General features: G+C 38.9%; 1 protein-coding gene across 4 annotated transcripts in view; it reads right to left on the reverse strand.

Moving 5' to 3' along the window:
* Window positions 1-377: 377 nt before the first annotated feature.
* The window catches only part of SLC1A2 (solute carrier family 1 member 2), an 86,322-nt gene continuing 69,625 nt past the window's right edge, over window positions 378-17,074 (reverse strand). For 3 of the 4 annotated variants that reach the window (XM_014873548.2, XM_014873544.2, XM_014873543.2), the window contains exons 10-11: window positions 12,900-13,131; window positions 378-9,463 (exon numbers count right to left, since the gene is read on the reverse strand). In XM_014873548.2, coding sequence (XP_014729034.1) covers window positions 9,389-9,463; window positions 12,900-13,131 — 307 coding nt within the window. In that variant the 3' untranslated portion in view covers window positions 378-9,388. Of the gene's footprint in view, window positions 9,464-10,369; window positions 10,432-12,899; window positions 13,132-17,074 lie in introns of all 4 variants that reach the window. The other variant, XM_014873546.2, reaches the window with a different exon arrangement.

The following is a 17,074-nucleotide window of genomic DNA, read 5'->3' on the forward strand; positions in this document are numbered from 1 at the left end:
TTAGAAAGGCTACGAATAAAAGATTTATTTTTTAGCAGCCAGGGGAGGGAAGTGGGTTTCTAAAGCAACTGCAGCCATTGACTTGTGTCCTCCTACTCTTCTAACGGCTTTTCACTTCTCTAGGCCTCATTGCCAAGAACTGAAGTTAGTGAATCCTGGCCTTTGTGGAAAATGAGCTCATTTGCAGCCAGCATCCTGGAATATTTGGAGGATAAAGTGAGGGGTGAGATTTCTAGCTCTCTGGCAAAGTCAGGTCCATCCTCTACCCTGCATGTAGCTCTCAGAACAGGAAGCCTCTCTCATCAGACTGCTTTATCTAAACTCCTACACAAAGTATTCCCATACTGAGCCCAGGCTGAAATTAAAACCCACAGATGTAAGCCGTGAAAATTATGAATCAACATTTATTGATGATATGTACATAAGAGGTACAACACTTAGTGAAATATTATATTCATGACTATTTCCAGTATAGAAAGAATGTCTAGTTTGTTTTATACATGAAAGTTACAGAAATCAGTTCACTCTGTAAGAAAGCATTAAAAGCAAATTACTAACAATCCTTGTAAAGAGGAAAGGATCTGAACTACAAAAATAGAATCAGTCTACAAGGCATTCCAACTACAATATACATGAACAGAGCCCAGGGTTGGGAGAAATATTATCATCTGAATTTATTAATTTCTAAACAAACTGTGCTATAGATACTGTACAGTATGTCATTTCAAATCTCCAGAACTTTCTGAGTGTAAAGACCAACCTTATCCCTCTTCTTTTTAATCCTTTTTACAATAGAACATCACAAAACATTCCAGTTCATGCCTGGTCACCTTAAAGAAGGGGCAAGGGATGATGAGCAGGCAGCACAGAGTACTCCAGTGTGCAATTTATCCTGAAGAATCATAATGGGACTCACCAAGCAGGAGAGTTTCTGTGCTATGGGGCCTGATTTTTTATTTTTTCTGCCTAGAGGGGATGATTATATTTATAAGATCCAGGTCCAGAGTATTTAGGAATGAATCATCTTCTTGCTGCTGCACGGTTCTATTTTCTCATAGAACTATAGCTCTGATTTCAGAAGATTTTTGCCACTGACTTTGTAGTTGATTGTCTTTTTTTATGATCAGACATACTTTTGTAAATAACAGGCCCGTACAAACAACCACAGTAGCTTTAGAAGCATTTAGCTTGGCATTTATTTTCCAATAGGTATTAATACCCCTTTTTAGCAATGAAAAAAGCAGTGCCCCTTTGCCCACGAGTGTATTCATATTTCTCAGAGACTGTTCCTGCAAAGGGGAAGAGGCAGAGGCTCCTACTCGGACCTGTCAGGCACTCTGGAGAGAACTGGCAGCCCCTTGCTGCCTGCAGGCTTGCCCAGCCCTGGGAATGCACTGCTTTCCTGGCATCTGTGGTCCAGGAGCAACTGGAAGTGACTCAGAGGGATCGTGTGATGTGACTAAGGGCTGGGTGATGCACAGAGACAAAAGCAGCCCGGGCATCCAACAGGAATGCAGTTAGATGCACTTCCCCTCACTCATTGTGCCAATTTAAATGGTGACTTACTAAGCTTCTGGTGATAAAGACTCCAAACATTTCAGGCAAACAAGAAGAAAATAAAACAGAAACTTATCATTCCAGGTGAACGTTAATCTTTATGCCATAACAAGTGTATTCACCAGGCAGCAAATCTGTGCTGGGATCACTTTCACTCCCCGCCAGGGAACCACACACATGCAGCTTCTAACACACACCATACCGGCTAGATGGGTGAAAACCAAAATGAAAATATTTACAATGAGCTGGTTGCATACATGATTCTGAATGTTATTGAAACTGAGTGCTCCATAAGAGACAGATAAAGTAGGAACTAAGCTGTGGAACCTAATCAGCTGAATGGTGAAAAAGAAAGAAACCCAGATACAAATGAAAAACGGAAAGTAGAACAAAATTTTAAAACACAGTCTAATTTTCTACTATGGCTCAACACACAGAAACCAATTAAATTAATTTAAAGCACAGCTACACATACTGTATACACCATTTCACTGAAATTACGTGTTGATAGCTACATTATCTACACTAAGTGCAGAGAGGCACTGGACATCATGCTTCAACAAAATGTCAAAACTGGTATCAATAAGGTTTTACAGCTATTATTAACTCAGCACTATTCTACCTGTGATTCCTATTAAGTTAATACCTGTTACATCTGATTTAAAATACAATATAGATCAAAATACAAGGGTATATCAACACACTTCCTACATATATCTCTACTAGAAACTTAGGCTCCAAAACCTCAGCAGAATAACACGGCCCCGTGGATTTCTGAATAGCTGAAGAGATACCCAGTATCAGTATCACCCTGGGACAGCAGTCCTTCCTATTCCATGTTTTCTTTGTTTTGAATTACAGTCAAAGAGCTAGTAGACCATAGAAGATGTTTTTGTTTGTTACATAGTTGTTATGAATATTTATATTATTTTATTTTTTTTATTCCTCTAAAAACAGTTCTTGATTAATTAAGTTGAAATTGTTATAGCCACGGCCTTAATGCCAACAGGTATTTGCCTAATGGGAAGAAATTACCAAAATGAGAAGTAACTGTCATTTGGGTCGAAAAATATAGTGATTATTCTCTTAAAAATACTTAAGAAAACAGGAGGTATTTGTATGGATGCTACCCAATTACATTGGTCCCATGGTGGTTCTGTTGGTCCTTTTTCAAGAAGGCAAAACTAAGTGGCAAAATCCTGAACTTTTTCCACAGGCTGAACTCACACACACTGTATTGTAGCAAGATGGATGGGGTTCCTGACAACATTATTTTTTTGTCTACCCAGATCTATTTTCTATAAACTGCATTCTGAGCCAGTCAGTTATACATGAACAGGTCCTAAGGAAGAACTGCAGGATTTGGCAAAGGTAACATCAGGAAAAATTATAAAAGTGAGGGACGATTGCCCAAGACAGTCAATCTAGAAGATTGCTCAGATTATTACAGTATTGTTCCATGATGAACTGCAGCATTTAAGGACATCTTGAAATTCCTATTTGCTTCTTGCATTTTGTGCTTTGTCTATAATTCATCACCAAACATAACACAAAAATATTTCATTGATCCTAAATGTCATAAGAAAAGTGGTTTTGTTCTAAGGTATAGATCACCTTTAAAGGATTATTTCCCTACCTAATATGATCCCATAGAAAACATTCTAAGAAAATATTTGTGTGTCTGTAAATTACAGATACTAGGTCATTTTATTCAGTCTACACTGTAGTTTCCAGGGAACAAGTACAAACCCCTAAAACCTGTATTATTCTTCACTAAATCAGTGTTCAGCACACAATATTTAACACTATAAATACATATTCAGCTTTTTCTGATGCATTCTACAAGCAAGAGTTCATACCAGATCATAGGAAATAAGATATATTTAAGAAAGGAGCAGGATATATTGGATGGAAGTGTATGCAGTTGTCTTTAAGTAGGAAGGACAACCTGTAGCACACAAGAACTCACAAGTCCATACAAAACACCGACATAGAAATGCTATAATCTACAATACTGACTGCAAAAATCAATATGCAAGCACAGTTTGCTTACAGTCTTTGAAAAAACTGTAGAAAAAGGAATGGAAAAGAAGGATACAAAAATTCCAGCAGACTACACTATTTATGTACAAAGCAATATACAGGTACGAGACAATCCAGGTTGTGTGATGCTGCCTGTGACAGCTTCCCTTCGTGCAATGGTGTGTGCCACAGAGCATCATTAAAAACACTTGCAGGACTCCTGAATGGTGAGTAGAAGACTGGAAGGACTGGAAGCATTGATCAGCATTGGCTCTGCAGCAGGATGGAGTTAGAAGTGAAAGGGGATCAAAGGTTGGGAAAAGTGAGAAACCTCACAAGTCTTCTTGTCTCCCCAAATCTGGCATTAGGGTTAGTTATTTCCATCCTGGACTAGTAGAGACCTACTCAGTGGCTCAGTCATGTGCTGTAGGCTTTTCCAATGTTTGGAACCTGGGTTTTTTTTTTTGTAAGACTCGTGGTTGCAGCTGCACAACCACTTTGTCTGTTAGGTTTGTATCAACCCATTAGTGGGGAGTCACTGGGTTTCCCCTAAACTGGGGAAGATGTCTCTGGGATGGTGGGCACCTGTGAGGGACAGTTCCTCAGAACCTTGTGCCAGGGAGGCCACTCAAAAGAGAAGTAAAAGAATTACCAGCACCTGGGCATCAGCAGCAGCTTGACTCACTCATAGCAGCAGATTTCCATTGAACATGAAGCATGACCAGGAGGAAAAACTGAGGGAGGCACCCATTGCAGAGCCTGCAGCAGGCACTGCTGGGCTCCTCCAGGAGTCCTGCCTCAAATCTGTGCCTTGCTGCCCATGGGAACACAGACTGATGACTTTGGAAGGAACTATGCACTAAATGCATTGTTGCAGGAAAATCATAAGCAAGAACACAACATTTTCCAAAAAATTCATCTACAGCTTGACTGCCTTCTTTGACACCTCACCATTGTCAATCCTTTGTTTGCTCTTTTTAGTATTTGAAACTACACTCTCTATATCATTCCTTAGACAAAGGAAACGGGGTAAATATTTTCCCTTCAAAGTCACCAATATTACTGGAGAGAAGAAAATAACTCATCTTTCCAAGAATGCTTTCTGCTGGAAACAGGAGCTTCTACATAATCTTATGTGGTGAATTATAGCTGAGGTTAACTGTCCCAAAGGACTATACACCTACCATAATGGCTAATATGAAAAATATCTTAATTGTGGCCTTAAAAGTCACAGTAATAAAAACAAGATAGTCTTCAGGCTCATAACAGAATAACATTACAGTACATTTTTATAAAGTGCCCTTATTTATCCTTCTGTAAATTAATTCAAATGCAGCAATAAAAAGAGCTGAATGGAAATTAAAGAGATGAGAAACACTTATACCTTTATATCTCCACGAAAGGATTCTTCTGAGCCCGGTACTAAAGCTCAGAGCCTTTTTAAAGATGAAAAGAGAAGTGAACGTTAGAGGGGAGGTTTAATATTGCCTATAGTAATGGGGATTTGTGCAACTGCTTCTGTGTTGCTACAACAAGGCTGCAATAACATAAGGCAAGGAAGCAAAGAAAATCCAGGCAAGTCACCAGAATAAATTTATTCACATGCTGATGCTTCAGCCTCTCAGATGAACAGTCTACTCTTCTGCATGCCAGCTGCTGGAAAACTAGTGACCCTGGGAGTGATGGAAAACAAATCAGAAATCTATATTACTCCTACTTTTAAAAGTGGCATGAAGTCTAGAATTTCATGTGCTGTGAGAAAGAAATGGAGATCAGCTATATCTCAGAGAAAACGTGGGAAAAATCTGTAATGAGAGTGATCCTTATTTTTGTGCTGAGTTTAAATTCAGTGCTGGACTTGTAATACTGAAATAACATAAAAGAAGTATCTTGGCAGAAATATTTTGGATGTGAGAATCAACTTCATTAAAAATAGCAGACAAAGACTATTCCCTAGGATGGGATTGTGAAATGTCTTGTAACTTAAGAGAGACAGGAAGGGACTTGACTTTTCCTGGAACACCATGACTCCCACAGATTTCAGTGGGGCTTCCACATAGTCCAAGCATTGCAGGCACAGTTTTTACTACTGCAAACAGTTTTTCAAAGACCTACTGAGTTTCTCACCAATTCACATAGAAAGAGCACATCTTGTAATAGGGACCAGGTGGCTTCTGCCCTACCTATTTGAAGAATCTTTGTGTGTCAGCCCCACACACATTTCTAACAAGGCTGGTGCGGCTGTTGCTTTCCAAGGGAAGCAATGAAGAAACAATTTAAGTGGCAAAGTGCTCCACCTCTCCTGCAGCTCTAATGTACAGGCTGCTTTACTTTCAGTGAACAGACACTACGAGAATGCTGACCCAGCTTCAGCAGCAAATGCATAAAGCAAATAAGCATGTATGTCATTTATTATGCAATGAACTGAGTCTCTGCCTGGTCTAGACTTTTCCATGTGCCAATGTGCTGCCAGCAATCCAAAGGCCAAAGGACATCACACTTGCACAGACAAAGGTGAGGGGAACTGACAGAGCAGCAAATGCAGAAAACAATGTTAATATGAACTACACAGAAACCAAGCGACTTTTCTCTGAGCTTTTTCTTTGCCACCCCAGCAGTGTGAGCAGATACAAAAAAAAAAAAAAAAAAGCCAAACTTGCCAGCTGCAAATTAATGCATTGAGACTCCTAGTGAAAGGAAAAGGAGGCTGGCCAGTAACCAGCACTGCCTGCTGAAACGTGAACCTTGGATTAGCTGAAGTGGTGGTCCCTGGGTTATTTTCTGTTTATTTAGTTAAGTAGCAACCCAGCCTCGTGGAATGAGCAAATCGAGAAATGAAAGCCAAGAGTGAGTTACATTTTCCCACAGAAATGGAAAGCTTTTTGATGATTTAATACAGTGCTGCACTGGAATAACACTATATTAAATATTCAGTCAGGCTACAAGCAGAGGAATATACGAAACCCAACATTTCTCCTTCTCCCACATCCACATTTAAATAGAGAAATACCATCATAATTATATTTTGAAAAATCCCTGAGTTACTGTATCTACAGAATTACCACTTTAAAATCACAGTCTGCTATTCTAATCCTATCAAAAGATCCAAATTTATTCTCCCATTTGTGGGTGGGGTTTCTTTAGCACTGCATTCCTTCCTTCCCTACTCTCCATCCAAAGAAGTGCTCTTCAAAGGACATTACATCCCAAGTGGATAACTGTAAGCATATTCTAAGTGTTTCTCAATGTGTAATTTTGTGGAGCTGCCTAGTCACATGTTGCTGGCATTCCTGTTTGTTTCCAACTGCTAAACAGTTTCAAATGACAGCTAAAAGTATATGGACCAGTTTTCTAAAGGTACTTTCAATGCAAGCAACCAGTGTGGCTGCTCCTAAGAAACTGCTGTGGTGAAGAGGATGAAAAATCATCTATCAATGGGTGAACTGTGCCATGAAACAGCTCAAGAATGCTGGATAAAAATCAGGGTAAACACTGTGTGTTATTCTTGGATATAACAACCACTTGAGTGGCAGCAAATTTCACTTGATGAGAGCCAGCACCTCAGAGTAGGGAACATTTTACAGTACCTACACACCATCCCAGGCACATTGCTGGCACATAACCCAGTGAATGCTACTTGGGAAGCAATAGCTAGACAGAGGTTAACTCTGGATATGCTAATAGCAATGACTGAAGAAAAGAGAATACAACCTGCCTGCCACTTCTCTGAATAATCTACAATTCCATCCTTCACGAAAAAAAACATCCTCAAGATCCTTCAGGAAGCCTTTGGAAGACCTCCCCCTCTAACACATATTAGAGGCCTAAAGAATTCACAGTGGTTCAATATTGGTTAAATTACATAGGCCATTTTACTTAGGATTTGCTTGGCCATGGCATTCAAGTGATGACAAAACTACAGTGGTAAGAAAAATATTCCACGATAAATGCTTAAATGAGGGATAGTCTGACAATGGACTTGATCTTGCACATCATTAATCATGCAAGTAGCCTTGGCTGGCCTAGGTCCGTGTGCAGTTTCAGAGATACTTATATGAATGCAGATGAACAAAAGCAGATTATATTTTTACTTTAATAGCTTCTACAGAGCCAATAACGCTCTACAGTTAAACACATTACTCCCCTTTAAACCCACGACAGGTCTGAGCACAGACACTGAATAGTCTATTTCTATAAATGTCTGAACTCTGTTTCTTGCCATTTTTAAGTTCTCCATATGCTCATATTCTGATTAATTCTGAAAACTTCTGAGAGTTCCCCCCAAAATTGCACAAAGCTTGTTCTGTGAGTAGAACCTTCCAAGGCCATGTGGCTCAGCTTTGCTATGGAACATTGCTAACAGTATAACAGTATTCACCAGTATCTTAAAATTCCTAAGTATTAACAAGCACCTTTAAAAAAATTTCCAAGGGGTTTATTCTCACTGCAATTTCTTCTGACAGGTTGAGTCAGATATAGTATGTTGACCACACACTATCTCATCAATTCAGATGCTATGTGCTCGAAGAAAAATTTCTCTGACATTAGGGAGTTATATACTTATTACTCTGCAAAAGAGACAAAGATGTCAATTCAACATACTGGCCTAAACCCTGAAATTCTGGTTTCATTTCTATTCAGTCCTAACCCTGGACAAATTCTCTTAACCTTATACGGAATTTGGTTTAGCAATGAATTCAGGATTTAGCCACTCTCTGAAACATGACATACTTGAAAGATGGCTTTCACTTCATAGCAAATGCTACTGATGATGACATTCAAAAATTCTGTAAGATTAATGGATTCAGAACTTGTTTGCAGCTCATTATCAAGTACCCAATCATGACATCCATAATCAATCTTAGTAGTACCTTACTTCAGTATCCCACCCACGTGAGAAACCCCTCTGACATAAGTGAAGCAGGGTGAATAGTAAGGTACCACCTACTTTGATTAAAAATGGCACAACCGAGCCCATGGTTTTCTGTATTTTGCACACCAGCCATAGATTTCGAGGAGGAACTACCACCCCTGTAATCACACTGCCTTGTATTGTATGGTGCATTGTGGTCACAAAGCAGCACAGCCCCAGCATGAAATAAAGGCTCACCTGCCCTGGGACACCTGATAAAAACACACCACATGCACATACAAATCTGAGGTCTTCTCTCCATGCTAAGTTTTAGTTGTACTGATCTAACAAAATGTCTGGGATAACTTATTGATTTTTATGCATTAATCCTGCCCCCAGATCTAAGCTCAGTTTAAAGTACAACTAGGCACAAAAGTACTGGTTATTATCAAAGGAAACAGAAATCTTTACGGATGTTTTCAAAAGGTGTTTTAGCCATACAGTGATAAACAGATCGGGTATGCCACAAGAGTCACCAAAACACTTGAAGGCTTACGTGGTGTTGTGTTTCTCTTGTATCTGTGACCCTGAGTCCCTTGTAGTGAACTGTACTGGCACTTTGATCTTCCCATTTTGCAGCATTTACATTCTCTGTGTCTTGAATGAAAGGGGAAGTGGGTGAGAGCACACTGCACTGCATGGAGCATTCTCCAGGTGCATCATCCCAACAGTAACACAGGGGAGACAGATGGCTATGGATCATTGCTTGGCAAAGACACTACAATGACTTGATGAGATCTTTGCTAAGTTTCAGTTACAAAATTAAGCAGAAACTGCAGATGTTAAATAGAAAATAATAAAAAAAAAAAAAAGGAGCAAAATCTTCTTTAATCATGGTATCTTCTGCCACAAGATAGCTTCAGGACTTATTAAGGATGCAGCTAAGAATCTCTTCACTTAGTTTTCCCGTTTCCAAGGCTCTTCTTCAACAACATTGAAGTCTGCAGATTTGCCATTGGTTGCCAGTGTTACCTGCAAGTAATTATCATCAACAAACGACTTAAAGGCCAAGGCACTTAGACAAGAAAAGTAGTGAGTTTTCTATGGAAGATTATGATATTTACAGGAATTACATACACTGTCACTTATTATATAAGTAAAATGCATTTATTCAGAATTCACAGCACTCCCAAATAGTGACACTCCTGCTCGTTTATTTATTATAATGACTATAAAACATCAGTAGTAGAAAAGTGTTCCACATTTTCTTAACCTTCACTGCAGGTTTTATATTTTTTTAAAATAAATATATCAGATTCTATTCCTTTCTATCTTTTGGAGATTTCTCTGGATTATTTAAAAAACTGGGGTTTTTAAATGTAGAAAATTGCATTTTTTTTCCAGTGGAATTCCTTAGTGAAGCTGCATACCTGATGCAACAACATGAAAAATATGCAAGGCCAGAATAATCACGGATGTGTATCTATAGAAAACTCACCTACAACTACACCACCTTTAAAGAAATGGAAGAAAAGATGTGTTGTGAAAGCATTGTTCATCATATCACTATAACAATGTAGTGAAAGATTTTGACTATAGTCCAATTTGAAATTCACAGTAATGCTAAACTGGTCTCAAATGATGTGCAGCAAAACCTCACTGCTTCCTGTAAAGATACATGCTGGAATTTTTTAGCTTTTAAGTATGGTAGAAGACCTACCAAATCACAGTGAACACTGGACAATATGTTCCATTCCAGAGATCAGTATAAATGAATCTCTGTTACAAAAAAAATATCTCCAGCCAAGTGACTTTAAAAAATAAAAAATCAAAAAGATAAAATGTCTATTTAACTTTACAAAAGTGATGTAGATCTTGATAATGTGAGAGAATCTTTCATTTAATTCTAAACGGATGGATTACTTTTTCCTAACTTACCTTGTAAGTTAACATCTTCAGCTTCAAATGAAAACTTAAAGACAGAGCTGAAATTCCCCATGCTGGATAAACAGGATGCATGGAAGCATTGGGACATGGAAATATGACAAAATGCACTGATTTTTGAAACAAAGTCAAGCTTTTTCTTAGATAATCAGAAGGGGAAAACATGCAAATACAGGAATGAACAGCTTATTCAGAAATGAAAATCACACAGAGTCATGTGAAATATGATTAAAAAAAATACAAAAATATCATGCAATAACAACCACTCTAACCCCATACAAAGGTAAACTACTTATTAATTATGTACATTGACCATGCAAAATTATAAACTACTAGTGTTATACATGGAATATATTACAGAAAGTAAATAGAAAGGGCATGCTAGTAGATTAGCTTTTCCATATCCTGACCAGAGCTGCAGTAAGCTTTTCAACCCACCAGCATTGGACAGGATGAAGAGATGGCTTTTCAAATTTAACAGCTGGCTCTTTCAGAGCCCCAGATTCCACTCTCTGTTGCCTTTGCAAGTCTGACACTTGGGAGTTGTAGACCCCTTCAACGTGATCCAAATGCTTTGCAAGTGCCAGTGTATATTCATAGCTCATCACTTAGGTCACAACAACACATCCTCTTGGCAGCTTGCAGACAGACAAGAGGAGTGACCTGCTCAAAGTCAGCCTTGTGCTCAATCCAGTAAAGCCTGGCTCTTTTCATGAGCTTAAAAGCGCAAACTGAGACTGTAAGCAGAGCAAACTAAAAACAATTAAAAAGAACAAATATTGCTAGCTCATAAATCACTGGTCCCAATCTTGAATTCAAGGGTGTGCTTAGGATGACATACAGCACCATTAATCCATGGTTTTGAGGCAAGCTATTGCCTCAGCTGAGGGAAATGATATGAGAAACTGAAGGAGAAAAGAAAGTGCAGCAATTATTGATTGCATCCCCAGGCTACTATTTTTTAACTTGACTTGGAGCTCTCTGCAAATCTGAGGAACTGGGAGCAGATTAAATTATAAGTATTCCATTTCATAATCTTAAACCCAGCATTGGATATTTAACTTAAAAAGAGTTTTCAAAAAATTCCAAAAGATGTTATCCAAAAAAGTGTGTGTGTGCACATACTCTCAATCTTTCTTTCCAGAGGGTTTCTTTTTTCTTCAAATTTAATCTCTTGTGTCCTTGCCTTTTTTGAGAAATGTAAATTAATGACAATTTTCGATTTTGTGTGTGTGTTCTCTTTCCATTTCATATATTTTTTTTTTTAATTTTTCAAATGGAAAAAGAGTGGGTCTGAATAGAAAGGGAAGAGCCATGTCAGAAAAATGTATGATTTAAAAAAAAAATCACTATTGAAACCTTGGAAAATTCGGGGAAAAATTGATGATGAGATGAATGTTGTTTGGTTTTTTTTCCTGAATTCAGTATTACTTTTTCCCATTAAAATTCAGGTTTGGCCTGCATTCTCAAGAAGTAAGCATTAGAAAAAATTCATTCTAAAGAACATTTCCAGCCATGCTAAAAACAAGCGAAAATGACAGTATAGGATTATATTTCCAATATAAATGGTGATCTGCTAATGGATTTAGTACAGTCATTTGCAGCTAGATACTGGCTCAGTTGTGGCAACTGGAAGATACAAGAGAATCTGTTTGGATAAATGGCTAAGGTAGGCTGATTGGCAAACCCACTGTCTCAAAGACAGTGTACAGCATCAGACTGGAGCATTAATAAATGCAAAAAAAAAAAAACCTATGAAATTAGAAGTTCCACCTTGTTTTACTTTCTTTTCTCCTCCTTCTCAAAAGCTCTCTCTGGATTTTAAGCTGCCCCATCCCAGCAGTGGGTTCTCAGTGAACTTTTAACCACTAACCTCCCAAACCGTCCTGGCATTCAGCTGGCGGGGCTGCTCAAGCTCACTTCACTCTGATCAAGATGCCATTCTTAGGGTTAATATTGCATGTTAGTTACAGCAAGGGTTACAGAGGGAGGAGGGTGTTGGTGCCTTAGTGCCTCGGGGAGGAGCACTGACAGAAGAGAAGCAGAAGCTGTGTGAGTGCAGGAGCATTCTCATGCTAAAGCGCATTCCACGTGTGTCCACCTCTCAACAGCATATCATGAAGGCAGTCAGCAAGTGACACCACCTGCATCTGAATTGCAGCCATCCTTCATTTGGGTTGGCAATTAAGTTCTCTGTTGCCACAGAAAATTAAGTAAATGTCCACAGAAGGTGATGCCATATTCTCTGTGTCTTGGCATATTCCATAATACGCTGCATCTTGCCTTTTGATATGTAAACAAAGTACATGATTTTTTCCCATCAAATGACAAGTTTTAGGAAGAGTGCAAAAAAACCATCTTTTGAACTGCTCAAACACATTCAAAATGTCTGGGGTTCATGGACCTTGTTGTCACATTGTTATTTGCAGAACGATTTGAAAAATACATGCAGGTTAAAAAATAAGATAAAATAAAGCATGCAGTGCTATATACATGTCTCAATATCCATAAATGTGAAAGGTACCTTGCACTCATCTACCATGACTGAGTTGTGAGCTGCAAAAACACATTGGTTTGAGTTGTTTTCCCTATGATTTTTCATGTCGTCATAGATTGACTGAGTCTTGGTCATTTCAATATCTTCATGTCCTTTGTGATGGGAATCAATGGTGTCAAGTTCTGCCTTGGAAAGGTGGTAGACAATGCCAGCACCAAAAGAATCCCCCACTACATTGACTGACGTTCTCATCCGGTCCCTACAAAAGAAGGAAAAGGCAGAGGCTGAATGGCATGAGAGGAAGAAAAAGCAGGACATGGCAGCCCTGTTTATGGTACAGTTACTGCATTTGTCTCAGGAAGCTCAAGGTATCTTTTGTACAGAGAGATTTCATGGAGTTTGGCAGAGAAGGAATGCTAGATCGCAGCCAAGCTGCAGAGCTGTGCTTGACTGAGATCCCCCGGTGCCTGCTTCTGGAGCTGCAGGTTTCACTATCAGGGAGCCAGGCCCACACCCCCTGCCCTTCGTTTAATCTGAATTTTTCAGAGCACTGAACTTAATGCAGCCAGAGAAAAGGATTTTGGTTCTGATGAGCTGTTCTCATTTCTAGTATTAATTAACAAAATTAATCTCCCTTTACTCTCAGTGAGCAAACTATGGGGAACAAAAATGCCTGAAAATATCTCCATAATGCTTAGGCTATTGAAGCTGCTCTCCTGGCACCATCTTTGCAGATGGCCATCTGTTGGTGTGGCAGCATGCCTGCTCACTTTACATGTGCCAGAGCTTGGCATATGAGCAACCCAAATATAGGTCATGGCCTACAAAATTATGAGCCTGTGACAGCATTTCACTAACGAGTGCCCCTTGTTGTAGGAGGGTGCCAACCAAGGCTAACATGATTCATTACAAAGAAATATGTTTGTTGGCACTTTCTGGACAGGATGCCATTAAACAGACATGCCACCCTTCTCCTGTCTTGTCTTCAGTGTGGCTCTATCTGTCAACAGTGAAGTCACAGTTGTGGATTTTCCCTGACTTCAGAATTCTGCCCTAAACCTGACTAAAATTCCACATAAAATGGGAGCTGGGTCTATGCTATCTTTCCTGCTGCAGCACACATGTTAAAATCATTTACAATCTCATTTGCCTCTTCATATCTGCACTACACATAAAACTCCTAAAAACCTTCTGGCCAAGAGGGTTGCAAATTAAACTGACTGAAAGCAACTGAGTCTAGCTGTGCCAAATAGGTCAGAGAAGTGATTGCACTGATTAATTCTCAGAAGTATATTCAAAATGGCCAGGTTGAACAGTGTGGACATTTGCCAAGTGACAAAAGCAAGTATGTAAGGCCTCATTTCCCAAGACAGTGACTAATTTCAAAACAACCTTTCTAGTATTTCTAGTAGTAGATTTGTGTGACATCTCCTTTTTCTGTAGAACACCAAGAAGAAAACATTTAAATAAATAAAATCCCAACTGATAAACATTCATTATTCATGCTTATTCATGAGCATATAAACTTTTGAGCCCATTTTAACATCTTTGCTCTACACATTGGTAAATCTGCCTTTCTCAGCTGTGGAATTATAGTCCCATTCAAGTTTCTCCTGTCCCTTTCAACATTATCATGCTTACATATTTACATACTCTGTGGTGTCATATTTTACTGAAGCAGTTAATTTTCTTTTTTTTTTTTGGCTTCAAAAGAATACCCAGAAGGGAAAAAACCTCTACAGCAACTCCCCCTAGAAACAAACCAACAACCTATAGGAGGAAAACGTTCTTCCAGTTTTGCTTCACACAAATTAAATGCTTTATACAGTTCTCATTCAATGCCTGTGAAGATTATTTTAAACCTGGTCAGGGTGGTAGAATAGGAAAATAAGACTTTCTGGTGTGATTTTTAATTAAGACCATTAAATGCACTGAACCTGGCAATACAACTCTACAAAAAGAACACCTACTTAATTTTTTTGCATGAGTGGTATTAAATTTTGAAAGGATTCACTGATGCCAGATGACAGAGAGATAGTAGGATGCCAAAAAACCAAGGTGGAGAGAATACATAAATATAATTGAGGCAGAATTCAAATTCTGAAAGGGTCATTTGAGGGGATGCTCCAGCTCATGCACACGTAGCACACTAGCTGAGAGATTCAGCAACACAAACTGCTCAGTGATGCACAGTGTGTTACACTGTGCCATCTGAAGGAAACCAGGAACTCCTTACAACACAAACAGCCAAGTCTCAGCTGTCAGGAATCAACTGCAAAGTGCCACTGACCTCTCTGGGGGCAAAGAACACCCTATGAAGAACAAAGACAATTGTACTTACTCTTTTTTTAAAACCAACCAACCAATTAATTTCAGGCAAGTGGGGTGCTGTGAACAAGACAAATATAGGAAAGTTGCAGTCTAGACCCTGTTCCTAACATCCAGACTTCAACTGGGCCTCAATATTCTGAATCTAGATCTAAGCCAAGGCTTAGATCAGAGTCAGAATATTCAGACCCAGAGTCAGAAGTGAAGGAATCTTTTTCTGAGTTACTGAATGAAGGTTTAAGTACCAGATCAGCTGCCCAAGCTCATTTTCCCTAATTCCTCTCTCTTTGCTGCAAAATACCACTAATCTGGTACCATGGATATTTGCTAAGCTTGTCAGCTCACATCTGGAGAGTACCCAGTTTGTGGCTCAAGCAAAATAAGCTCATTTTATTCCATCTGTTGGCATATCATTACTGTCCTATTAAATGTCACTACTGCGTTGTGCTTGGTTTTAAACTGTAAGAGAGACTGTAAGAGTTGTGAAATCCTGGGAAACTCGCCTAGTTGAAAGAGCTTACACTGGGTATGTGTGCATGGGAGGCAGAAAGATTGAACAACCCAACAGATACTAGAGAGGCTTGAGAAAAAATTGGTATGGAAGCCTTTCAGCTCCAGTTTGAAGGAGAGAAGAGTGCCAAGTTTAAGGATTTGACATAAAGTGGTCTTTGTGTTACGCAATGACCACATCGTGCAAAGCTGGTTTTGGTAAAACCACAGTTTCAGATTGGTGGTAGTACTGTAAAATCAGCTGGTGTTCTGATATTTGCTTTTATCAAAAATAATGAAAAACTCATAGAGTAGAATATTTTTAGAAGATTTTTATCTGAAATTGAAATGTTATTGAAGGGCTGCTTCAAGTATTTCTACATGGCTGATTGCATTTACTCATGGGTTCCAGAGAAGTGCCTGGAATTGGGTCTCAAATATTTTATTAACTTTCTCTTCTACATTCTTTTAGAAATACTGCTATAACATTATTTAACGTTTGTAAGTAAAGAAAATGTGTTTTTATGACACTTCATTTCAGATATTCTTTAGGTCTGGTTTGTGTGTGCAACAGCTTGCTCAGAAGTTGGTCTTTTCTTAGCACAGCAATACCAGCAGCATCATTTTTCATAGCTCATTAGATCATTGTGGCTACCACAACACGGCCACTGGAAGATGGAAAATGGAACTATTAGTTGTTGAACATAGATTAATAAGTACAGTGGCAATGCACAGGGATTTTCATCTCTTCTTTTATCTCTTTTCCTTTTACCTCTCAGTTCTGAATCACGCTGCACTGGCACTGCTCTAGGGAGGCCACGAGGATCCAAACCCAACTGTTGGGGCTGAAAGTGCCCTTGCCTTGCATTTATTTTGGAAAGACATCTTGAAGCATTTCTTTCAGAATTCTTATCCTTCCTCTTCCTACATTCATCATGTACAGCTCCACACTACAGAAGATTTTATTTCTTAAGCAAGGTTGGATTAGCCAGTGGGGAAAATGCTGCTGAAATGCAACACCCACTATGGATCAGAAGTGCTGATAAACTTACAGTTCTGAGGCTTGCTAGTGTAGGCAAAGCTTCTCAGTCCACAGGAATATAGTAAAAATACATTTCCCTAAAAAAAAACCCAAATAAACCACAGGCTTCTTTCGTACATCCTCTTACCAGCTGCAGAAACCTGCCTATTTGCCTAACTTGGAGAGCCAAGAAAAACAGATATTTAAAATATATATTTTATATATTTTTTCTCTCCTTCTTCCAGCTGCAGATTCCTATACCACTTTCCTGTTTTCAACTATGACATCAGAAATATAATAAACCCACTGAACATCACATCCTTCCCTATGCCTGCTGTACCTTCTCATTTCACTATTCTGTACC

The sequence above is a fragment of the Sturnus vulgaris genome, chromosome 6 (genome assembly GCF_052056855.1).
Source record: "Sturnus vulgaris isolate bStuVul1 chromosome 6, bStuVul1.hap1, whole genome shotgun sequence".
NCBI lineage: Eukaryota > Metazoa > Chordata > Aves > Passeriformes > Sturnidae > Sturnus > Sturnus vulgaris.